The following is a 25,931-nucleotide window of genomic DNA, read 5'->3' as shown; positions in this document are numbered from 1 at the left end:
GAGCCTGCTCACCTAATTCCCAAGCACAATCCACAGCCAGAAGGCATGCTGCCAAAAAGCAGAATTGGGAACTGGCACTTGGGCTCATTTTAATCACATAAGCTCAAGCTTTGCATGTTGAACATTTTCACTGTTTCTTTATAACCATACAAGAGGTATTAATCTTTAGTTCGGAATTTTAAAATCTTCCATACCCTTTTTCAACCCTTCAGAACTCAAAACTGACAAGTTTCTCATCAAAGTTTAAAACCTAATGGGAATGGAGTCCAATTCTATTTCTAAGCAGAGATTAGACCTTAACCTCTTCAAAAGTAACAGACTGTGTTTCAAATATTCCTTGCTCTTAACACAACATTCAGTTGCATCCAAACCTTGCATTGCCAAAGCTGGCTGTTACGCCTCAGCAAGGAGTAACTAAACATATCGCTTAATTTATCACGACCATAACAAAAAAATATGAACATGAAACATTCCAAAACTGCACGATCTTGAATTTTAGTGGTGTTAAATTTTCACAGTTGGTAGAAAGAGCAGCAGAGAAATTGAGTGAACAAACAAATTGCCTGACATCCTGCCTCTCCAGATCTCTAAAAAGCTGGCTGAAGAAATAATGGCTATGTTAGTGATGATCTTCTGTAACAATCCAAGCAATTAGAAAATGTAACCTTATTTTTCATGAAATGTGAGAAAATAAGGATCTTTTGATATTGGACAGAGGTTAAGGCCTATTTTTCTGTTGTCAAGAAAATGTTAGAGACTTTAATAATGATACATCAGGGCCCTTAGGTAACCATGATATCAGGGTCATGATAATGATATCAGGATCAACAACCTGAGCTCATGAAAGGAAACTAATCAGACAAATGTTTTTGAGATTACAGAGGTAACTGGCAGGGCGAGTAAGTATGCCGTATGTTTGCATTTTCAGTAGATGTTTGATTTTAAAAAATCATGTAAAATGTTGTAAAAAGTTACCAAAAATGGGAGCTCATAGCTTGAAAGTGGATTGCAAAAAAGACAAATAAAAAGTAGGGATATATGTGTCTGTTTCAGCCTGGCAAGCTGATGTCAAGAGGATCACTGCTGGGCCCTGGATTACTCATAACCTATATTAATGGTTTTGCTCAAAAGACACAACGCCAAGTGTCCATCCCCAGAGAATCTTCAGGGAAATACAAAGTAATGTTTTACTGCATTTGAACAGGGCTTTAGGGAGACTACTGGTGTCTACTCCTGTTCTTCACTAAAGATAAATTCAGCTCAACACAGACAATCCAGTGGTCTATGGTCATTATTACAAATTACCAGATTTTTTCCAACATCTCAGTTTATTTTTAATTGAAATTAGATTACAACACTGCTCGGACAGGCGATGAACCCACATCTCTGGTTTACTGGTCTGAATTTCTGTGTTCCTGGGTTGCTAGTTTAATCACTGCCTTCACCCATATCTGCTTTATAAATATTTGTGACTCTCCAGATATTACAGATTAGGACAGCAGAAATTAACCTTCATTTTTGATGAGTAGCACCTGGGAGAGTGGTGCCTAAATAGCCGACTGCAGCCTAAAAGTCAAATCTACTTGATCCACTAAAGCCAATCTTCATCACTATTAACACACATTATAATTTCTCTTCTTAAATGCCATTAGTAAACTTGCTTCAACTACTCTCTAATATATTCCAGGTACTCACCACAGTCTGGATGAAAATGTCCCCCTCAGATCCCCTTTAAATCTCTTGCCTCTTATCCTAATGCCTTCTCTTACTCTGAAGGTCCTATAACTTTTTCTACTTCTGACATGGGCTACAAGCTTCAGCAGTTTACCCTATCTATACCCCTCAATTTTATATACCTCAATCAAAGTTCAAGGTAAATTTATTATCAAAGTGCATTATGTCACCATATATAAACCTGATATTGATTTTCTTGTGGGCATACTCAATAAAAACATAATAGATTTATATAATACAATCAATGAAAAACTACACCAACTAGAGCATTCACCAATGTGCAAAAGACACTAACTGTGCAAATCCAAAAGAAAGAGATAATAAATTAAATAAATAAGCAAGCAAGCAAGCAAGCAATAAAAATTGAGAACATGTCCTTGAAAGGGAGTCCATAGGTTGTGGGAACATTTCAATGATAAAGTGAAGTTGAGTGAAGTTATCCCCTTTTGCTCAGGTGGTGATAACTATTCCTGAACATGGTGTAAGACCTGAGGCCCTGTACCTTCCTTCTGATGGCAGCCACAAGAAGAGAGCGTGAGCTGGGAGGTAGGGATCCCTGATGATAGATGCTGCTTTCCTGCAGTAACCCAGGTGGCTTTACCTGTGATGGTCTGGGTTGTATCCACTACCTTTTGTAGGATTTTCTATTCAAGGGCATTGGTGTTTCCATTACAGGCTGTGATGCAACCCAGTCAATTTACTCTCTACCATTCATCTATAGAAGGTTATCAAAGTTTTAGATGTCACGCTGAATCTCCGCAAACTCCTAAGGATGAAGAGGTGTGTCGTGCTTTCTTTGTAATTGCATTTACATGCAGGACAGGTCCTCTGAAATAATAACACCGAGGAATTTAAAGTTGCTGACCCTCTTCACCTCTGATGAGGACTGGCTCATGGACCTCTAGTTTCCTCCTCCTGAATTAAATAATCAGCTCCTTGGTCTCACTGACACTGAGTAAGAGGTTGGTGTTCTGGCACAACTCAGCTAGGTTTTCATTCTCCCTTCTATATGCTGATTCAACACCACCTTTGATTCAGTCGGGTCAACAGCAAACTTGAGTATGGCATAGGAGCTGTGTTTAGCCACCCAGTCATATGTGTAAAGTGAGTAGAACAGGGCACTAAGCACACAGCCTTGTAGAGCACCCGTTCTGATGGAGACTCCAGCGAAGATGTTGTTGCCAATCTGAACTGACTGGGGTCTGCAAGTGAGGAAACCAAGGATCCAATTGCACAAGAAGGTATTGAAGTGAAGGTCTTGAAGCTTACTGATTATTTTGAGGGGATGATGGTATTGAATGCTGAACTGTTGTTGATAGAGAACATCTTGATGTATGCATATTTGCTGTTTAGATGTTCCAGGGTTGAGTGAAGAGACAATGAGATGGCTTCTGCTGTGGACTCGTTGCTTCAATAGGCAAACTGGAGCGGATCCAAGTCACTTCTCAGGCAAGAGTTAGTAAGTTTCATCATTAACCTCACAAAACACTTCATCATTGTGGATGTACCCTTTAACCTCCTCTCCCCAGGGACATCAACCTATCTTTGTCCACTCTCTCCTCATAACTAAAATACTATGTACCAGACATACTATGAACCATCCTGGTTCAGCTCATCTGCACTCTCTCCAGCACTGTCACATCTTTCCTTTGGTGTGATGAACAGAACTGCACTTATTACTCCATCTGAGGTCAGACTAAGGTTTTATGGAGATGGAACATAACCTCCCAACTCTTGAATTCAATACCCCAAATGAAAACCAGGTCCCATATGCCTTCTTAACAACATTATCTACCTGCACTGCCACTTTCAAGGATCATTAAAAGTGTACACCTAGGTCCCTCAGATCCTCAATCCTCCCTAGGATCCTATTACTTATGGCAGTGGTCCCCAACCACCGGCCTTTAAAGCATGTGCTACCGGACCACAAGGAAACAATATGATTTGGTGATATGAAATGATATGAGTCAGCTGCACCTTTCCTCATTCCCTGTCACACCCACTGCTGAACTTGAACACACACGAGGTCATTACACACGCAAATTCATTACCCATGTGACGTCATCAGTCGCCTAGATGCAGTGATAACTTAGCACCAGGGATCACTAGTTGGCCTTGGGTAACCGGCCGCCTCGTGCAGCCGGTGAGAAGTGCCGTTGATACTGGCTTGGAGCACGGACAGATGGGCGCCGCCTCTAAACCTGTTTAGAACACCTAATGTCTGTGGGGAACCCAGTGCTAAAATATTCGCAGACAACCTAATTCGGGCTCAGGGTTTCGTAAGTAGCAGAGCAGCTACCTCTCTGCGATCCACTGAAAGTCATCCCTTGAGCCAAACTTTTGTCGGCCGCTCTCTCCGGACTGTGATTGCCACAGCCCCAGTACGGGGACCTCCAGCCCTTACCCTGTCCTCTCACTGGTGTGTTGCAATGATTGTATATGTTCATACAAGGAAAATATGCGCTGTGTGTTTAATATCCAAATGTTACTTAAAATGTTATGATGCTATTGACTTATAAGTGAGTTATAACTGACTTATCACTATATTCATGCGAGGAAAATATGCGCTGTGTGTTTAATATTAAATTCATTAGATAAACCCTTTTAGAAATGAAATTGAGTGTATTAGCCACTTATAAGTGACTTATAGTTGACTTATCAGCTATATTCTGGTCGTGATTAACCCCCCCCCCCCCGCCCTCGTTGGCCGGTCCGCAAGAATATTGTCAATATTAAGCCGGCCCATGATGCAAAAAAGGTTGGTGACCCCTGATTTATGGTGTATGATCTCACACCTGGATTAAACTCCATCCGCCATTTCTCAGTCTATTTTCACCAACATATTGACATCACCATATACGTTTGTAGCTTATAACCACTCTCCAAATTATCAATCACTCCACCAACTTTTGTGTCATCTGAGAACTTATTGATCATGCTTCCCACATCCACATCATTCACATATATTGCAAACAACAAGGTTCCCAGCATCGATCCCTGCAAGGCACCACTGGTCACATCTAATTACAAAATCATCCCTCAACATCACTATTGCCAAGCCAATTTTTAAATCCAATTTACTTATTTGGTCTGGATCGCATGGGCCCTAACCTTTTGGGCCAGCCTCACTGTCAAAGGCCTTACTGAAATCCACGTAAACCACATCTACTGCCCTCCCATTAATAAAATTGTTATTCTCTTGAAAACATTCACTTAGACTGGTCAGACAGTATCTTCCTTTGACAAAGCCATGCTGGCTATCCTCGATTAGTCCTTGCCTTTCCAAGTGATCGTCAATCTTGTCCCTCAAAATAATTACCAATAATTTCCCTATTGATGTTAGGCTACTAGGTCTGTAATTGCCAGCTTTTCTCTGCAGCTCTCCTTGCAAAGATCAACCACACTGCTGAACTCCAGTCATCAGGTACCTCACTTGTTTCCAGCTAAGACTGAAGTCTCTCTCTTTGCTTCCCAGAGCAGCCTGGGATCTCATCTAGTGTTGGGAACATAACTACCTTTAAGCCTACTTAGGTATCATTTGTGGAGACTTGTACTAGAATTTCACCTTTCACTTTGCTGAATTCTTAGAACCTCAGCTATTTGTTCTGGTTTTACATGCAGATTGCCTTAATGGGCTCTACTGTTTGCCTAGTTACTCTTTTACTCTTATACAACACCTTCAGATTTACTTTAAATTTTTACAATAAAAAATTTCCTGAAATTTCTTTCTTGCTAATTAAGTGCCTCCCTAGACTTTTAAAACTTTTAACAGTCCTCCTATCGTTAATTCTCTATACCTGTGTTACGTATTCCGTAACTGGATCACTTACCAGCAAAGATAGAGAGGTCCACTGAAGTCTGATGGTACCATTTTTAAACGTTTTTATTTATAAAGGGGCACAAAAGGAAGGTTAATACAAACATTTTGATAACATACGTCGTCAATACTCAATCTAAAGCACAGGTATAGTAATGATCAATCAGAAATAAGCTCTATCGTTGTCTAGGGGATAATATCTTGTCCATTTGGAAATATAACAGTCATTCAAAAGTCAGCAGGCTTCAGCCTTTTGGGAACCGCTGGGTTTCCCGTGTTGGAGAGAGAGAGAGAGAGAGAGAGATTGGTGAGGAAAGGAACACTTGCCCGGGTCCTTACGAAGCAAAACCGTGGAATCAGGGGAGCCGGCTTTCCTGTTGTTAGTTAAAAGCGATTTTCCGTGATTCCAGCCACAGACTCCCGATTCGGAATCTAACGCACGTGGCTTCCTTCAAAGTGGCTTCCCGCTACGACGGGATCGCTATCGTGTCTCCTTGGTGCGTCTGGAGGGGTCCCCCCCCCCCCAGACCCTCCTTTATACTTCCTCACGGGATCGCAGGTGTCAATCTCTCTCTCAACCAGCCCACTTTGCCCGAGGGCTTTACACGTGGTCTTCATGAGACAATAGTCAAGGTCGCTTTAGTCTGCATCCCGGTGGAACGCGGTATTCAGCACATCTCTCTCTCTCCCATTTCCTGTGTCTATTCAGCATGTCTCTCTCTCTCTTGGGTCATTGACCCCACACCCCCTTCACTAGGGCTCTTGCGATTCTCACAAAGGAGGGGGCTGGTATCATAACACCTGCCATATGCTTCCTTTTCTTTTCACTCTTTATCTGATCCTAAATGACCCTTAACATCCAGGGTTCCCTGAATTTGTCACCCTTGGCTCACAGAAATATGTCAGTCCTGAGTACTCACTGTTACTCCTTTGAATGCTTCCTACTGTGCATTTGTAAATTTACCTTCAAGAAGATGCTGCTGGCCTCCGTCTGCCAGATCCCATCTTATTTTAATGAAATTTGCATTTTCTTAAGACTTTTATTTCTGGTCCAACATGTCTTTTTTCCAAAACTACTTTGAAATAAATGCAATTATCTCTAAAAATGCTCCCCCACTGACATGATCCCCACCTGACCAGCTACATTCCCCAAAATAAGGTGCAGCAATGCTTCTTCGCAATTTGTGATTCCAGGCCCACAGCAATGTAATTGAATTTGAACAACACGCTGAAAAGGGCTAGCACATCATTCATGACCTAACTGCTACACTAGAAGATAGCTTGCTATCATTTTCTCTAGGGCAATTAGATATTGGCAATAATGCAGCCTTGCCAGTTGTATCTGCATACCCAAAAAATGATTTTAAAATAAATTCAGAAATTCTGCTTTAGTGCTTTTCCATTCTTCAAATTTGAATGAGTGGAGGAGTGGTGTAGAACAGATGCTACTCCATTTAAGAAGAGTGTTGCTGGCTTTTCACTTGGGGGAATGCTCAGTGGGAATTCTAGCACACATGCAAAAACACCATGACCCTTATATTCTGTCCTATGAGATCAAATTACTTAATTGCCAGTGAACAACTCCTGCAAGGAATTTATGACCAATGGAAAAGACATGGATCTTTGCATTTCATGCCAGATTCTCACTTGCTAATTGCCATTCTAGACAGCAAATCTAAGAAATAACTTGTATCTCAAGGAAATCAGGTTTAATTTTTATGATAGACTAGCAATAACACTTTTACATTACATTAATTACAATAAGTCCCCAGGTTAAGAACGTCCAACTTACGGACACTCATACTTACGAATGGACTGCCATAAAGCCTATTATATTAAAAATTTTAGTTAAATACAATGGTTCGCAATAATGAACGCACGCACTACTTTGTGACGCTCATAAAAACATTGTGCGGCTTCAGCTTCTCTTATTTACCCTTGTAGCCATGCCTCCAAAGCGTAAATCCAATGCAAGTGCTGGTGATGCATCAAAGAAAGGGAAAACAATCACAACTGAAAATAAAGTGGAAATAATAAAGCGATTGGAAAGTGGTGAAATGCCATCAGTCATTGGAAAAGCGTTAGGCTACAGTTGGCCAACGATCGGAACAATTTAAAAGGATAACGGATAAAGTTAGAATAATGGAGAATGTGAAAGGCCCTGCCCCAATGAAAGCTACAATTATTACTAAGCAATGCAGTGGTTTAATTATTGGAATAGAAAGGCTATTGATAATTTGGTTAGATGATCAAAATCAGCGTAATATGCCTATTAGCCTTACTTTAGTGGGAGAAAAGGCTTGAAGCCTTTTCAATGATTGAAAAGCTGCATGTGCAGCAAGCGAAGGTGATTGTGATGAAGAATTTTTTGCAAGTAGGGGTTCAATCGTTTCAAAGTGAGGGCAAATTTACATAATATTAAAGTGTAAGGTGGAGCAGTGGGTGCTGACGTAAGTGCTGCGAGTGATTTTCCTGAAATGTTGAAAAAAATTATTGAGCAGGAGGGTTATTTGCCAGACCAAATATTTAATGTAGACGAGACTGGCTTATTTAGGAAAAAATGCCTGAAAGGACCTACATTTCGAAAGAGGAAAAAAGTGGACCACGGCATAAGGCATCGAAGGATAGGCTAACGTTATTGCTTGGGGGTAACGCATCCGGTGATTTCAAGATCAAGCTTTTGCTTGTGTATCACTCCCTGAATCCGAGGGCACTTCGCAGTATCATTAAGGTAAAATATATACTAAGACAAACATTTGACTAATGACGCTAAATAAGAACCGTATGTACCTGTTCTGACTTACCTACAAATTCGACTTAAAGACAGACTTAGGAATGGATCTCGTTTGTAACCCAGGGACTGCCTGTACTAAATAGCATTAACTGGCATTTCAGGGGAAATGGAAATGGCCAGGGCCTCACTGAGGGAGTTACAAGTCCTATATTGGGTTATTTGGCATATTTGCTTAACGAGCACTTGTAAAGTCCAGTAAGTAACTTCACTATTTTCTTTAGAGTAGGGGAAATTGTCTAATAGGCAACTTTAAATGTACATGACTAGCAAAATTTATTGCCCATATTCAAACTCAATTCTCCCAAACAAACTCTGTCCATCTTCACTCCCTTTTATAGAGTAGCCACAATTGGTGAGGTGAAAACATCAAAACAGCACATTAAGAAGTTCAGTCATCTAGCTGGAAGGTTCAAATAAAATCCAGAGTACTCATTAGGAATTTTAGCACAGAAGCATAAATATCACAGCTCCTTCTCCTGTCTAATGAGATCAGATTACTCACTTGCCAATAAAAAATTCTGGCAGGCACTTATGACTAAAGGAAAATTCCATTGGTTTTTATATATGTTCCAGATTCTAGATAGGAGATCAAATTAAAGGTGCACTTTTCATATCTTTGCAGCATCTCACCTTCTTGTGTTAGGAGAGTCACAGTTCCCAGCTGGCTAATGTAAACATCCAAGTCTCCATGTTGTGTGGTAGCCTTTAGATTGCCATCAGATGAATCTATGGGTAAACAATTAATACTTCAGTTGTTGTCATTTCATTTTATTTGGACCAAAAGCATGTGCAAATAATGGCTTTATGAGGTTATTTCTAATACTTGAGCTTCTCTAGCATAAGTGGAATGCCAGCTGGAGTTTGTGAATGCACTTGGAGTATGTTGTCCCAGGAGACAGGAAGTGCAAAGTAACGTGGAAAACAGTAAGATTTACACATCGAATGCTGCACAATGCATCATTTTAAGTCAGATGAGGGCTATGAAAAACTCTCTAGCTTGCAGATGTTTCATACCACACAACGAAGATAATAGGGGCAGATATAAGAAAAAAGAATGAGTTAGTACTGCTATAATTTTCTGTGGGGATACAGCTCCCTGAAATTATGTTTCTGAAACTATTTCCTATTTTGAATCTTAACTTGGCATGCCCAAACACATATGTAACAACAGAAAGGATCAGCCCTTCCCAACAGCATTATTTAAAAAAGGGCACAAATTACTTGTTAATTATTGATTTCCTCTTGCCTACGATATTAATCTATGAACATTTACTGCATTCCACAGTTGGTTCAAACTATAAGAGTCTACAGAGACTGACATCACAGATGGTGCTACATTTTTTATGACTTCAGGGGATCTATATAATTCTGATGCTCCTAGGCATGTAAGCATTGCTAGAAAAACAATTTTAGAAGGAGAATGAGAGAGGAGACAGATTGGAACAAGAAAGGAAGAAAAAGAAGGGAATAAGATGCCAAGCTTTTCGTTGGAGGCCATTTCAGTTCAAGATACTCAAGAAGCAACTTTCCTGTTTAAATCTCACCTGTGATCATTGCTCAAGATACTTTTGCCTCAAAAAGTAGACAACGCGAGAGGGAGGATAGGCAGGTAATAGAGAGTGGACGCGCTCAGACTGAAGGTTTGAGATGTGTCTATTTTAATGCAAGGAGTGTTGTGAACAAAGTGAATGAGCTTAGAGCATGGATCAGTACTTGGAGAGATGCTGTGGTGGCCATTACAGAGACTTGGATGGCTCAGGGACAGGAATGGTTACTTCAAGTACCGGGTTTTAGATGTTTCAGAAAGGACAGGGAGGGAGGCAGAAGAGGTGGGGGCATGGCACTGTTGATCAGAGATAGTGTCACGGCTGCAGAAAATGTGGATGCCATCTAGGGATTGTCTACAGAGTCTCTGTGGGTGGAGGTTAGGAACAGGAAGGGGTCAATAACTTTACTGGGTGTTTTTTATAGGCCGCCCAATAGTAACAGGGATATCGAGGAGCAGATAGGGAAACAGGTCCTGGAAAGGTGTAATAATAACAGAGTTGTCATGATGGGAGATATTAACTTCCCAAATATCGACTGGCATCTCCCTAGAGCGAGGGGTTTAGATGGGTGGAGTTTGTTAGGTGTGTTCAGGAAGGTTTCTTGACACAATATGTAGATAAGCGTACAAGAGGAGAGGCTGTACTTGATCTGGTATTGGGAAATGAACCTGGTCAGGTGTCAGATCTCTCAGTGGGAGAGCATTTTGGAGATAGTGATCAGAATTCTGCCTCCTTTACAATAGCATTGGAGAGAGATAGGAATAGACAAGTTACGAAAGCATTTAATTGATGTTCGGCAGTTTGAATGGGGCACGACTGCGCAAGCGCGTGAAAGTTGGCCTCTGAAATCAGCGGGAGAGTTTAAAAAGCGAACAGATTAACGGAGTGGGCGATGGGGTAGAGGGAGACAGAGTAGGAAGGCTTTGGCGAGCAGAGGCTGAGGACGAGCTTGCTCTCAATCAGGTAAGGTTGGGCAAGCTCCTTTAATTAATCTAATTAGCTTAGGAGTAGGTAATGGAGGCAGCAGTTAGGGCAGTCGAGTGCTCTGTATGCAGTATGTGGGAAGTCAGGGCGAGCACAATTGTCCCTGATGACTACACCTGCAAAAGGTGCATCCAGCTGCAGCTCCTGACAAACCGTGTTAGGGAATTGGAGCTGGAGCTGGATGAACTTCAGATCATTCGGGAGGCAGAGGTAGAAATAGACAGGAGTTACAGGGAGATAGTTACCCTTAAGAGTCAGGAGACACATAGCTGGGTGACTGTCAGGACACGGAAAGGGAACGGACAGAATGAGCAGAGCTCCCCTGTGGCCGTTCCCACCAATAATAAGTATACCATTTTGGATACTGTTGGTGGGGACGACCCACCAGGGACAAGTTGCAGTGGTTGCGCCTCTGGCACTGAGACTGGACAATTCAGCTCAGAAGGGAAGGAGGGAAAAGAGGAGAGCAGTAGTGATAGGGGATGTGACAGTTAGGGGACAGATAAGAGGTTCTGTGGAAGAGATCGAGAATCCCGAATGGTCTGTTGCCTCCCTGGTGCCAGGGTCCACGATGTCTCGGATCGAGTTCTCAGTATTCTCAAGAGGGAGGGTGAGCAGCTGGATGTCGTGCTCCATGTAGGGAGCAATGCCGCGGGTAGGAAAAGTGAGGAGGTCCTGAAAGGTGAGTTTAGGGAGTTAGGCGCCAAGTTAAAGGACAGGACCTCCAGGATAGCAATCTCAGGATTGCTACCAGTGCCATGTGCAAGTGGGTTTAGAAATAGTAAGATAGCACAGATCAACACGTGGCTGAAGACATGGTGCAGGAGGGAGGGCTTCAGATTTATAGATAATTGGGCAGTTTTCCAGGGAAGGTGGGACGGTTTACATCTGAACTGGAGGGGGAAAAATATTCTTGCAGGTAGGTTTGCTAGAGAGGCTCCAGTGGATTTAAACTAGATACAAGGGTGGAGGGGAACCAGAGTGTAGGAACAGATGTGTGGGAGAAGGAAGAAAAAGAAAATAGTATAGTTGTTTGCACTATTAGTGATAAACAGAGAGTAAGAGGTGGAGAATTTCTTAAATGCATTTATTTTAACATTAGGAGCATTGTAAGAAAGGTGGATGAGCTTAGAGCATGGATTGATACCTGGAAATACGATGTTGCAGCTATTAGTGAAACATGGTTGCAGGAGGGGTGTGATTGGCAACTAAATATTTCTGGATTTTGTTGCTTCAGATGTGATAAAATTGGAGGGTAAAGAGGGGGAGGTGTTGCATTGCTTGTCAGTGAAAATATTAAAGTGATGCTCTGGCAGGATAGATTAGAGGGCTCATCTAGGGAGGCGATTTGGGTGGAATTGAGGAATGGGAAAGGTGTAGTAACACTTATAGGGGTGTATTATAGACCACCTAATGGGGAGTGAGAATTAGAGGAGCAAATTTGTAAGGAGATAGCAGATATTTGTAGTAAGCACAAGATTGTGATTGTGGGAGGTTTTAATTTTCCACACATAGACTGGGAAGCCCATACTGTAAAAGGGCTGAATGGTTTGGAGTTTGTAAAATGTGTGCAGAATAGTTTTTTGCAGCAATAGATAGAGGTACCAATTAGAGAAGGGGCAGTGTTGGATCTCCTGTTAGGGAATGAGATAGGTCAGGTGACGGAGGTATGTGTTGGGGAGCATTTCGGGTCCAGTGATCACAATGCCATTAGTTTCAATATAACTATGGAGAAGATAGGACTGGACCCAGGGTTGAGAGTTTTGATTGGAGAAAGGCTAACTCTGAGGAGATGCAAAAGGATTTAGAAGGAGTGGATTGGGGCAATTTGGTTTATGGGAAGGATGTAATAGAGAAATGGAGGTCATTTAAAGGTGGAATTTTGAGGGTACAGAATCTTTATGTACCTGTTAGGTTGAAAGGAAAGGTTAAAAGTCTGAGAGAGCCATGGTTTTCAAGGGATATTGGAAAATTGGTTCGGAAAAAGAGAGATATCTACAATAAATATAGGCAGCATGGAGTAAATAAGGTGCTTAAGGAATATAAAGAATGTAAAAAGAATCTTAAGAAAGAAATTAGAAAAGCTAAGATACGAGGTTGCTTTGGCAAGGTGAAAATACATCCAAAGGGTTTCTACAGTTATATTAATAACAAAAAGATAGTGAGGGATAAAATTGGTCCCTCAGAGAATCAGAGTGGACAGCTATGTGTGGAGCCAAAAGAGATGGGGGGAGATTTTGAACAATTTATTTTCTTCGGTATTCACTAAGGAGAAGGATATTGACTTCTGTAAGGTAAGGGAAACAAGTAGGGAAGTTATGGAAACTATGATGATTAAAGAAGAGGAAGTCCTGGCGCTTTTAAGGAATATAAAAGTGGATAAGTCTCTGGGTCCTGACAGGATATTCTCTAGGACCTTGAGGGAAGTTAGTGTAGAAATAGCAGGGACTCTGACAGAAATATTTCAAATGTCATTAGAAATGGGGATGGTGCTGGAGGATTGGCATATTGCTCATTGTTTAAAAAGGGTTCTAAGAGTAAACCTAGCAATTATAGGCCTGTAAGTTTGACGTCAGTGGTGGGTAAATTAATGGAAAGTATTCTTAGAGATGGTATATATAATTATCTGGATAGACAGGGTCTGATTAGGAACAGTCAAGGTGGATTTGTACATGGAAGGTCATGTTTGACAAATCTCATTGAATTTTTTGAAGAGGTTACTAGGAAAGTTGATGAGGGTAAAGCAGTGGATGTTGTCAATATGGACTTCAGTAAGGCCTTTGACAAGTTTCCACATGGAAGGTTAGTTAGGAAGGTTCAATCATTAGGAATTAATACTGAAGTAGTAAGATGGATTCAATAGTGGCTGGATGGGAGATGCCAGAGAGTAGTGCTGGATAACTGTTTGTCAGGTTGGAGGCCGGTGACTAGTGGTGTGCCTCAGGGATCTGTACTGGGTCCAATGTTGTTTGTCATATACATTAATGATCTAGATGATGGGGTGGTAAATTGGATTAGTAAGTATGCAGATGATACTAAGATAGGTGGCGTTGTGGATAATGAAGTAGGTTTTCAAGGCTTGCAGAGAGATTTAGGCCAGTTAGAAGAGTGGGCTGAACGATGGCAGATGGAGTTTAATGCTGATAAGTGTGAGGTGCTACATTTTGGTAGGACTAATCAAAATAGGACATACATAGTAAATGGTAGGGCATTGAAAAATGCAGTAGAACAGAGTGATCTAGGAATAATGGTGCATAGTTCCCTGAAGGTGGAATCTCATGTGGACAGGGTGGTGAAGAAAGCTTTTGGTATGTTGGCCTTTATAAATCACAGCATTGAGTATAGGAGTTGGGATGTAATGTTAAAATTGTACAAGACATTGGTAAGGCCAAATTTGGAGTAGTGTGTACAGTTCTGGTCACCGAATTATAGGAAAGATGTCAACAAAATAGAGAGAGTACAGAGAAGATTTATTAGAATGTTACCTGGGTTTCAGCACCCAAGTTACAGAGAAAGGTTGAAAAAGTTAGGTCTTTATTCTTTGGAGCGTAGAAGGTTGAGGGGGGCTACTTGATAGAGGTATTTAAAATTATGAGGGGGATAGATAGAGTTGATGTGGATAGGCTTTTTTTCATTGAGAGTAGGGGAGATTCAAACAAGAGGACATGAGTTGAGAGTTGGGGGCAAAAGTTTAGGGGTAACACGAGGGGGAACTTCTTTACTCAGAGAGTGGTAGCTGTGTGGAACGAGCTTCCAGTAGAAGTGGGAGAGGCAGGTTCGATATTGTCATTTAAAGTAAAATTGAATAGGTATATGGACAGGAAAGGAATGGAGAGTTATGGGCCGAGTGCAGGTTGGTGGGACTAGGTGAGAATAAGCGTTCGGCATGGACTAGAAGGGCCGAGATGGACTGTTTACATGCTGCAATTGTTATATGGTTATATGCTATATGGTTATATGATGTAAGGGGAATAATGACACTATTAGGCAGGAAATTGGAGACTTAAATTGGAAACAGATGTTCTCAGGGAACAGTACGGAAGAAGTGCGGCAATTATTCAGGGGATATTTGTGTGCAGTTCTGTATAGGTACATTCCAATGAGACAGGGAAGTTATGGTAGGGTACAGGAACCGTGGTGTACAAAGGCTGTAATAAATCTAGTCAAGAAAAAAAGAAAAACTTACAGAAGGTTCAGAGAGCTAGGTAATGTTAGAGATCTAGAAGATTATAAGGCTAATAGGTAGGAGCTTAAGAAGGAAATTAGAAGAGCCAGAAGGGGCCATGAGAAGGCCTTGGCGAGCAGGATTAAGGAAAACCCCAAGGCACTCTACAAGTATGTGAAGAGCAAGAGGATAAGATGTGAAAGAATAGGACCTATCAAAGGTGACAGTGGGAAAGTGTGTATGGAACTGGAGGAAATAGCAGAGGTATTTAATGAATACTTTATTTCAGTATTCACAATCAAAAAGGATCTTGGTGATTGTAGTGATGACTTGCAGCAGACTGAAAAGCTTGAGTATGTAGATATTGAGAAAGAGCATGTGCTGGAGCTTTTGGAAAGCATCAAGTTGGATAAGTCGCTGGGACTGGATGAGATGAACCCCAGGCTACTGTGGGAGGTGAGGGAGGAGATTGCTGAGCCTCTGTTGATTATCTTTGCATCATCAATGGGGACGGGAGAGGTTCCAGGGGATGGGAACCTGGAAAGAGGAAACCTCTCAAGAAAGAGAGTAGAGATAGCCCAGGAAATTATAGACCAGTGAGTCTTACTTCAGTGGTTGGTAAGTTGATGGAGAAGATCTTGAGAGGCAGGATTTATGAACATTTGGAGAGGTATAATATGATTAGGAGTAGTCAGCATGGCTTTGTCAAGGGCAGGTCATACCTTACGAGCCTGATTGAATTTTTTGAGGATGTGACTAAACACATTGATGAAGGAAGAGCAGTGGATGTAGAGTATATGGATTTCTGCAAGGCATTTGATAAGATACCCCATGCAAGGCTTATTGAGAAAGTAGAGAGGCATGGCATCCAAGGAGACATTGCTTTGTGGATCCAGAACTGGCTTGCCCACAGAAGGCAAAGAGTGGTTGTAGATGGGTCATATTCTTCATGGAGGTCGGTCACCAGTGGAGTGCCTCAGATCTGTTCTGGGACCCTTACTCTTCATGATTTTTATAAATGACCTGGATGAGCAAGTGGAGGGATGGATTAGTAAGTTTGCTGATGACACAAAGTTTGGAGGTGTTGTGGATAATGTGGAGGGCTGTCAGAGTTTACAGCGGGACATTGATAGGATGCAAAACTGGGCTGAGAAGTGGCAGATGGAGTTCAACCCAGATAAGTGTGACACTCAGGTTGGAGGAACACCACCTTATATACCGGCTGGGTAGCCTCCAACCTGATGGTATGAACATTGACTTCTCTAACTTCCGTTAATGCCCCTCCTCCCCTTCTTACCCCACCCCTGATAATATTTAGTTTTTTTACCCCCTCCCTTTTTTTCTTTCTCTCTCTGCCCATCACTCTGCCTGTTCTCCATCTCCCTCTGGTGCTCCCCTCCCCCTTTCTTTCTCCCTAGGCCTCCCGTCCCATGATCCTTTCCCTTCTCTAGCTCTGTATCCCTTTTGCCAATCACCTTTCTGGCTCCCAGCTTCACCCCACCCCCTCTGGTCTTCTCCTATCATTTCGCATTTTCCCCTCCCCCTCCTACATTCAAATGTCTTACTTTCTTTCCTTTCAGTCAGTCCTGACAAAGAGTCTTGGCCCGAAACATCGACAGCACTTCTCCTGATAGATGCTGCCTGGCCTGCTGCGTTCCACCAGCATTTTGTGTGTGTGTTGCTTGAATTTCCAGCATCTGCAGATTTCTTCATAAGTGTGAAGTGGTTCATTTTGGTAGGTCAAATATGATGGCAGAATATAGTATTAATGGTAAGACTCTTGGCAGTGTGGAGGATCAGAGGGATCTTGGGGTCCGAGTCCATAGCACGCTCAAAGCAGCTGCGCAGGTTGACTCTGTGGTTAAGAAGGCGTACGGTGTATTGGCCTTCATCAATCATGGAACTGAATTTAGGAGCCGAGAGGTAATGTTGCAGCTATATAGGACCCTGGTCAGACCCCACTTGGAGTACTGTGCTCAGTTCTGGTCGACTCACTACAGGAAGGACATGGAAGCCATAGAAAGGGTGCAGAGGAGATTTACAAGGATGTTGCCTGGATTGGGGAGCATGCCTTATGAGAATAGGTTGAGTGAACTCAGCCTTTTCTCCTTGGAGCGACAGAGGATGAGAGATGACCTGACAGAGGTATATGAGATGATGAGAGTCATTGATCGTGTGGATAGTCAGAGGCTTTTTCCCAGGGCTAAAATGCTTGCCACAAGAGGACACAGGTTTAAGGTGTTGGGGAGTAGGTACAGAGGAGATGTCAGGGGTAAATTTTTTACTCAAGAGAGTGGTGAGTGCGTGGAATGGGCTGCCGGCAACGGTTGTGGAGGCGGATATGATAGGGTCTTTTAAGAGACTTTTAGATAGGTACATGGAGCTTAATAAAATAGAGGGCTATATGTAAGACTAGTAATTTCTAAGGTAGGGACATGTTTGGCACAACGTTGTGGGCCGAAGAGCCTGTATTGTGCTGTAGGTTTTCTATGTTTCTAAAAAATTTTGCTACTTGCTGCATTACAACTCAAAGGAATGCCACTCCACTGATATGCAACATAGGCAGTGAGTTACATTTCATTGCCTAATATCCTAGCAGCAGGCACGCTGACTTCATACAGTTGCAATATGTGCATTATTTATATTTGTGCCATCATGGCACGTCAAAGGGTTACATGCTGTCTCCTGATGATATGCCAGACACACATCTGCTTTGCATCTACAAAAGCTATGCTGGCACACAGCAAACGATGAAGAAAACCACAAGTGTGCTGGAACAATATTTCTACTGTGCTAACTGCTCTGATAGTCCCTGCAATATCCAGCAGAGAAAGTGCCAAGCTTTACAATTTGTGTAACACACACTTTGCCATAAGGGACAGCTAATGCTGCCAACCATACAACAATCAGATAAGGAGCAAGAGGAAGGGAGAAGGCAGCCCAGCCCTTTTATGCACAGCTTGGCATAAAGAACTGTTTCAACCCGAAAAGTGTAAACTGCAGTTCCTAGTCTCTTGTTGGGAGTATTATTTTTATGGCGCTTGGTATGTTGAACAAATGTCCTCTTCTATTAAACAAGACAGACCTGGTTTCTGTATCTGAACTGGCAGGGTGAGCTATTATGTTTTAAAGACATGAAAGGAGCCATAGGTTTGTTTCCAAAACAAGTCATCTCTGCTGTAAAGTGTTTCAGGTCTGTGAGCACAGATGGTCAGTATACATGTGGCTATTAACTTACAGATCTGTTGAATACAAATAACATTTGTAGCGTTTGGATTTTGATTGGGTGAAGCAAAAGGTATATTTTGTTATAACTGGTTACTGATCTAGGGCTGGAATCTCCTCATGGTTGAATCAGGATGTAATAACTAAACATAGATTAGACAAGAAAATGCTTATCTCTGACAGGAGAGGAGAGTGGACCATGAGAGAAAGGGAGGAGGAGGGGTACCAGAGGGAGGCGATTCTGGCTCCAAACTTACTCCTTCTCTTCTCCTCACCTGCTTATCACCTCCTCTGTTGTCCTTCCTTCTTGTCTTTCTGCCATTGTCTACTCATCTCTCCTATTAAAGCCTAGTAATGCATGTGATTTGAAGAACGTTTTTCAAAACATAAATAAAATTTGCGAGTGCCGTTTCAAACAAACTTGTTGAAGTCTATTCTGCAACCCTTCAGACAACAATCTGCTCAATCCATTGTAAATACCATTATCAAATTGTTGACAGCATTGTTGTAAGTTAATTAGCAGTCACCTGGCTTCACCTATCACTTTCTAGACTGTCTTTCTTCCCCTACCCCAATCTTTTTATTCTGGCATCTTCCCTCTTCCTTTCCAGTCCTCAAGAAGGGTCTCAGCCTGAAACATTGACCGTTCATTCACTTTCATAGACACTGTGTAGCCTGCCGATTTCCTCCAGCATTGTGTGTGTGTTGCTCTAGATTCCAGGATTTGTAGAATCTCTTGTGTTTATAAAGACTTTGCTGTTCATTTTTGGATGAATAATTTGTTTGGTATTTCACAGAACATATCACTGGAGTAAATATGTTGTATCATGTAGTCATTATTAAAAGTTATGGTAGAGTTAAATAAACTGGAAATAGTATGAGGAAACGAAGGAAGGAGTTCCTTACCTACTGTAACAGCACCTGCTTCCGTCTGAATAGTAACACTACCTGCACAGAATAAAAACATATTTATAATAATCTTTTAATGAGAAAATTATCATGAAGTTATTCAAAATTCTATTCTCAATGCAGATAATTTGTGACAACTTAACACTATTCCCTGAAAAATACTAACATGTAGCAACTGCTTCATGGGCAATAGCCTGTCCTTTCAGGTACAATGCAACCACCAATCATTCTGTGTCAGTAGTTAGTGATTATATTTAAAGGGAGCTTGCAAATTCAAACTTTATAATTTACAATTTAAACCTCAGATCTATTAAAGATTTTAATAAAAATATATATTTGATAAATTATAAAGACCATGGATAGTCATATTATAATATGGATAACCATATTAAATTCCATTTGGGGACAATTGTTACATAAACAAGAAAAATGGTTCAGTAATTATTACAAAACAAAATAGGAAATAACAAATTTATCTGTGTTCAAATTAAAACATTTGCCAGTTTTTCTTTAAATCCTTAATAATATCCAATTTGTTATATACAAAACAACTTACCACATGCAAATATTCCATACCTTGACATACTTCTATATATGTGTGGTGGAAAATTGTGCTGACAGGCTGCATTGCAGCCTGATATGGGAATACCATGGCTCTGAGCGAAAAATCCTACAAAATGTAGTGCATTCAGCCCAATACATCATGGGTAAAACCTTCCCAACCACTGAGCACATCTACATGAAACACTGCCACAGACAAGCAGCATCCATCATCAGAAATCTTCACCACCTAGGCCAAGCACTTTTCTTGGTGCTGCCATCACGTAGAAGGTACAGGAGCCTCAGGACTCACACCACCAGGCTCAAGAACAATTCCTACCCTCAACCATCAGACTCTTGAACAAAAGGGGATAACAACACTCATTAAGGACTCTTATCTTGTTATTTCATGCTTGTTATTTATTACTATTTATTTATACCTGTATTTGCAGAGTTTGTTTACAGCTTACAGCTACTGCTCTATAGATTTGCTAAGTATACCCACAGAAAAAGAATCTCAGGATTATATGTGGTGACACACTCTGATAATAAATTGAACTTTGAACTATTAATTTATATTCGTAGAGTTCCCAAGATTCTATAAGACAATAAGCATAGCATGTGATAAAACACAAAATTCTCCAAAGATTCAGCAGGTAAGCAGCACCCATGAAAGAGAAGCAGAGTCAACATTTCAAATGAAAGATCTTTAGTCAGAATTATCATCCATTTCTTGGAGGGATATAGTTGTTTCATATGGTTCAGAAGAATCCCAATTTTCAAATTTTATGTATCTCATTGCAAATCTTTGCTCAATATTTGTTTGGTTCTCATTTAGAAAAGCTTCGCTCAATATTTGTATGGTTCTGTTTGGAAAAAGCTTCGATCAATATTTATATGGCTCTCTGTTTGGAAAAAGCTTTGATCAATATTTGTATGGTGCTCTATTGGGTAAAGTTTATAAAATGAATGTAGCAATGTAAGAGAATACCAATAAGTTTTTCTTTGCACAGTAATGCTCTCAAATTCAAGCATGAATTGGAATGAACTGTGTCTGCAAGAGTACTCAGCCACAATGTGACTCATTTTAGTCAGACTCAGAATTAAATTAAATGGGCTCGCTGTAATAGAGGTGACAAAGTACAGCAGACTTTCTCCAGCATTAATTTCCAATTGTAACAAAACATTTTCTAGAATGATCATCTTAAGAACGACAGTTTTTCCTTAAGTAGATAGTTAAGTTGAAAAAGCAAAACCAAAAGGCAAAATAATCGGCAAGCAACATTTTAAATTGATGATACATTTTCTGCTTTAATTTTTGATAAATTGCAATAAACTTAAAGCATTTTATGTTGCATTATTTTTCTTTAAAACATTAGATTAGTTATGCAAGGAAAGCTAATACTAATTTCTCAGGATGACATTATTGCATTATATTTAGCTTACATGTCAGTTAATAGTCTTTTGTATAAGAAAATAGGTTTAATGTTTCAGGCAAGATGCTAACATTATGAGATTTTCCAACATTTATTATTTTTTAGGCATAACAAGGCTGAGGCCTTGACCAGATTTTTAGCCCACACCAAAGAAAGGACTGGCAAATAATGAATGTTGTCCCATTGTCTCAGAAGGGAAATCAGGCTAATCCTGGTAAGGATAGACCAATGTGTGTCATTTCAGTGATAGGGAAGCTAATGCAGAGGGTTCTTAAGGATATGATTTTTGTGCATTTGGAGAACATTGCTTAATTAGGAACAGTCAGCAAGGCTTTGTGTGAGGCAAGTCCTGTTTTACTAACTTGACAGACTTTTGGATGAAGTGACAAAGGTGAGTGATGAAGGTAAAGCTGTGAATGTTGTCCACATGGATTTTAGTGAGGCCCTCATGAGAGGTTTATTCAGAAGACTGAGGTACATGGGATTCAAGATGACTTGGCTATTTGGATTCTAAAGTGCTTGACCACAGAAGACAGAGTGTAATGGTCAATGGGACTTACTCTGGCTTGAGGTCTGTGACTAGAGGCCTTCTGCAGAGATCCTCGGAAATGGTCCTCTAAATGAGTTGGATGGGTGAGTAGCTTAGTTTGGTGATGATACAAAGATCGGCGGCACTGTGGATAGTGTGTAAGATTGTCGGAGGATACAACAGAACATAAACCAGTTGCAGATGTGGCTGAAGAAAAGCAGATGGAGTTTAATCTGGACAAGTGTGAACCACAGTGAACTATTAATGTTGCTGTGGTTGTTCCTCTTCATGCCTTGTGGTGCAGCTGACAGTAACCTTGCTGCCTCTTTAGCATTTGTCTGTTTTTTACAAGGCCAAGTTGCTAACTCAATACTCAACCCAGCACGGATGGAAAGCGTGCAAGGAGCTGGCCAGATTCGAACCTTGAAGTCTGCTGTGAATGAACTACATTAACTGCCAACACTTATATTAATGGCAATACCCTTAAGAGTGTTGATGTACCGAGGGATCTAGAGGTCAAAGTCTACAGCTCCTTAAATAAATTTATAAGATTGAGAGGCATAGATAGATAGTCCATATCTTATCTTACCCCAGAGTTGAAAAGTCTAATACCTAAAGGCATGCATTAAAGTAAGAGGAAACAAGTTCAAAGATGATGTAGGGGCAAGTTTTTCTAAGACAGCAGTGGGTGTCTGGAATGTGCGGCCAGGGGTGATAATGTGTGAAAATATGATAGGAGGCATTTAAGATCTCTTAGATAGGCAGATGAATATGCTTAGAGCGATATGGACACGTTTAAGTAGAATGGACTTGTTCTATGTTCTTTGTTCTATTAAGAGCAGGTGATTCTCTGCTGCCCAGTGTTAAGATATTTGGTATGAAATCACTGCACAGAAATTTATATATTGCAATCATAGAGTCATACATGGAGCTTAGAAAAATAGAAGACTATGGGTAATCCTAGGTAATTTCTAAAGTAAGTACATATTCGGCACAACAATGTGGGCTGAAGGGCCTGTATTACACCGAAGGTTTTCTATGTTTCCACTACTGGACTCAGTATAGTAATAATCATAGTTATACGTCAGAGTTCAGTTTCACAAGGCCTATTACATTGTATCATTTGAGTAACAATTGGTGTATACAGATTAACATTTCAAAACTAAGATCTTTAGAATGACTAGACATTTCACTATCGTAAAGATTAATACATTAAAAACAGAATATTGGGCCAGACCCCACTTGTACAAACCTATTTTTTCCACACAAACAGGAAGCAGGACATCTCTCTGTATGTCTTCCAGGATCTCCAATCTCAGACATTTCCTAATCTAGGATAAACTTGACACCATTTTACTAAATTTCCTATAAAGCTGTTTGCTATTAATCTTATTGCTGACATTTGTTAAAAGTAAAAAAAAAAGTTTTCTTTTTAAAATTGTCTTAGTGGGTGAAGTACATTCCTTTCCGTTATTTTTATCTTTTAAATGAGCACTTCTGCCAAAAGCTTATCAAAACGTCAGCTACTGGTTTTATTTGAAATGTAGTAGGATAATGAATGTCCTACAGATGAGTATCATGTTAATCATGCTGATGTTCAAAGTTAACTCTAACTCCTTTTGGTCTCTGTTGGCAATTTTAAAATTTCATTCAGCTGCAATTGCAATTGGTTAATGAATAATGTTCAAAATACGTCATTAGTTGTGTTGCCAATAATCTGCATTGAACAAAAAACCTTAGTTTAAATCTAAAATTGTCTGGCCTTTATAAAAATCAAGATTTTCTCTAACCAATATATACATTTCCCTAACCTCTGCATCCAATCCACAAAAATTAAGTTTTGTCCCAGTCCCAAACTAAATAACTCCAAAATAGTATTTTGTTTCAGAATAATCAAACTTAACACAATGGCCCAATATTGTGGAGCAATTGCCAAGCACTGTCAGTTTGATACAAAATAATTTTAATCTTAACAAATTGTGATCTTTCCAGCTTCCCTGGGAACAAGCTCTGCCCACAAAAGATATAACAGCAGGTGAAGCTGCCCAACCCAACTTGCCAAATGTCAAGCTGTCAAATATTGTTACTTAATCAGGGCTGCTAGAAGAAACAATTGAAACAATAACAATTGTTATCTCTTATAAACATTAGATAGTTGCTGGAAGTCAAGAGAAACACACACAAACCCTGATGAAAAATCTCCTCCTAAGACATCAACTTCCTCTCCAACGATGCTGTTGAGTTCCTCCAGCATTTTATGGGTGTTATCTCTTACGTTTGAAATATGATGATGCAACCAGAGTACTTCACGGAAAAGAAACCTACAGGAGGTAACAGACTGAAGGTCTCATCTCAAAATGTATGATGCGGGTACCCTGGTTCCACATAATTTCCTTCCTCTTTACAAAACTGGAGCAACCAATTTGGTCAAATGTAAACAATCAATGTGGATGCAAGATGCAACAGCAGCACTGGATTTTCTCCTCCTCTTTGCTCACCGCCCCTTTAAGAAATCACTATAGGATGAGTGACCTTTGGAGGGATTTCCTGGCATAAGGAATCCAAATGAAAAACTCACCGAGAATATTCGAGCTGCCCCATGGCAAAGATACACTCACTGCTAGGCAGGACTATAGTTTCAGTAGCACTGCCACAATAAATCACCATTAAAGCAAATCAAGAACTAATTAATTTTTTAAAAAGCAAAATTAACTAACAATTGTTCCACGCAAGTGCTCTATTTTTGAATTAGCCTTTGACAGACTTTACTTGAAAAGAACAAAGAGCCATTCTCCTCAGAGCTAAACACAGTGCATTTAATTCACAGCCAAATTGGTTCAGTATGTACCGTAATTTCATCCTGCAGTGATGTTTTTTTAAATAAAGTAGCCAAGGTGCATCAATGAACTGACCACAGTTTGTTTATCCACAAAACATGTCAGACCAAAACCTTAAATACGCTGGGCTCTTAACTCTCACACTGCTGATTCTTAGCAATGCATATATACTACAATACATTAAAAGCATTAATTCCCTTTCTTTTGCAGTGACTTTATTTAATTTTATGTTGTAGCCAAATATAGACTGCATGAGCAAGGGATGTTTTCCTTGATTTAAAAAATGGAAAAGAAGCATTTTAGCAATATGGTATTTCCCAATGTTTCAGCATGACAAAGCTTTTCAAAGCAATTTAGGGTTTTTGTTTTGCTACACCATACCCCACAGGAACCTCATTCTGAGCCACTGGAGATGTTTTGTGATGGATCACTACATTGATCATATATCGTGAAATTCCATCAAGTGCGAGCTTTTCACGTTCAAATTTAAGAATCAAGCAAGTGATTGAGCTCACATTTTTAAACTGCAGCAGTCTTTTGACATGTAAGCAGAAATACTCCATCTAATAAACTTTATTCAAATTCAATCACATTTTCAAAACAGAAAATCGTGCATTATCTTTTGTCTTTGATCTCCAGCACTAAATTCTGAAACGTATGCACAATTTGAAACCATGAACAATTATGGTATTTTACAAAGCATCGATACACCTTTGAAGAAAGCAGTGATTAGCCAAACAATTGATGTTTTTAGACATAACTGAACAGTTTTCAGCCTATCCACTGAGCAACTCTAATGTGCTGACAAGTGGAAATGTAGGAGGCTACAGATGATAGGGAAAGTGATAAGTAGATAACAGAGGGATGATGGACAGATGGAACTAGTTGGGGAAAGGTATAGGAGAATCAGAAGGCAGTGTATACGGGTGGTAGGCAGATGAAACCAGGCAGAGACGGGGAATGAAACTGGGTGATGGGTGGGGAAACAGGAGAGAGAAACCAACATGAGGAGTATGGATTATCTAAAATTGCCAAAATTCATTGTTTGTACCATTAGATTGGAGAATACCCAGGCAGAATAGGAGGTGCTGGTATTTGTGTTTGGCTTCCGTTTGTGAGTGGAAAAAGCCAAGGACTAACAGTTGGGTGTGCAAATGGGAATGTGCACTGAAATGTTATACAAGGGTCATGCAAAAGATCAGGTTGGCCATTACAGACAGAGCATAGGTATTCTGCAAAACATGCCCAATCTATGCTTGGAATCACCAACTTAGAGGTTTCTGCTTTTATTGATATAAATTGGAGCTCACAGCTCCACACCATAACCATCATGGCAGCGCACATACCAGTAAAACTTAGATCAAATTCCAATACTCGACTGACAATGGGAAATTTAATCGGTATTTTTAACCTC

General features: G+C 40.4%; 1 protein-coding gene across 1 annotated transcript in view; it reads right to left on the bottom strand.

Annotated features, from left to right (window-relative positions):
• fam185a (family with sequence similarity 185 member A) overlaps positions 1–25,931 on the bottom strand; it is a 71,318-nt gene that overhangs the window by 5,840 nt on the left and 39,547 nt on the right. Inside the window, exons 5-6 of the mRNA XM_073066626.1 lie at positions 19,173–19,214; positions 8,976–9,071 (exon numbers count right to left, since the gene is read on the bottom strand). Coding sequence (XP_072922727.1) covers positions 8,976–9,071; positions 19,173–19,214 — 138 coding nt within the window. The remainder of the gene's footprint in view (positions 1–8,975; positions 9,072–19,172; positions 19,215–25,931) is intronic.

This window comes from Hemitrygon akajei, chromosome 14 (genome assembly GCF_048418815.1).
Source record: "Hemitrygon akajei chromosome 14, sHemAka1.3, whole genome shotgun sequence".
Taxonomy (NCBI): domain Eukaryota; kingdom Metazoa; phylum Chordata; class Chondrichthyes; order Myliobatiformes; family Dasyatidae; genus Hemitrygon; species Hemitrygon akajei.
Note: the sequence above shows the minus strand (reverse complement) of the source record. Positions and strands in the feature narration are given on the sequence as shown.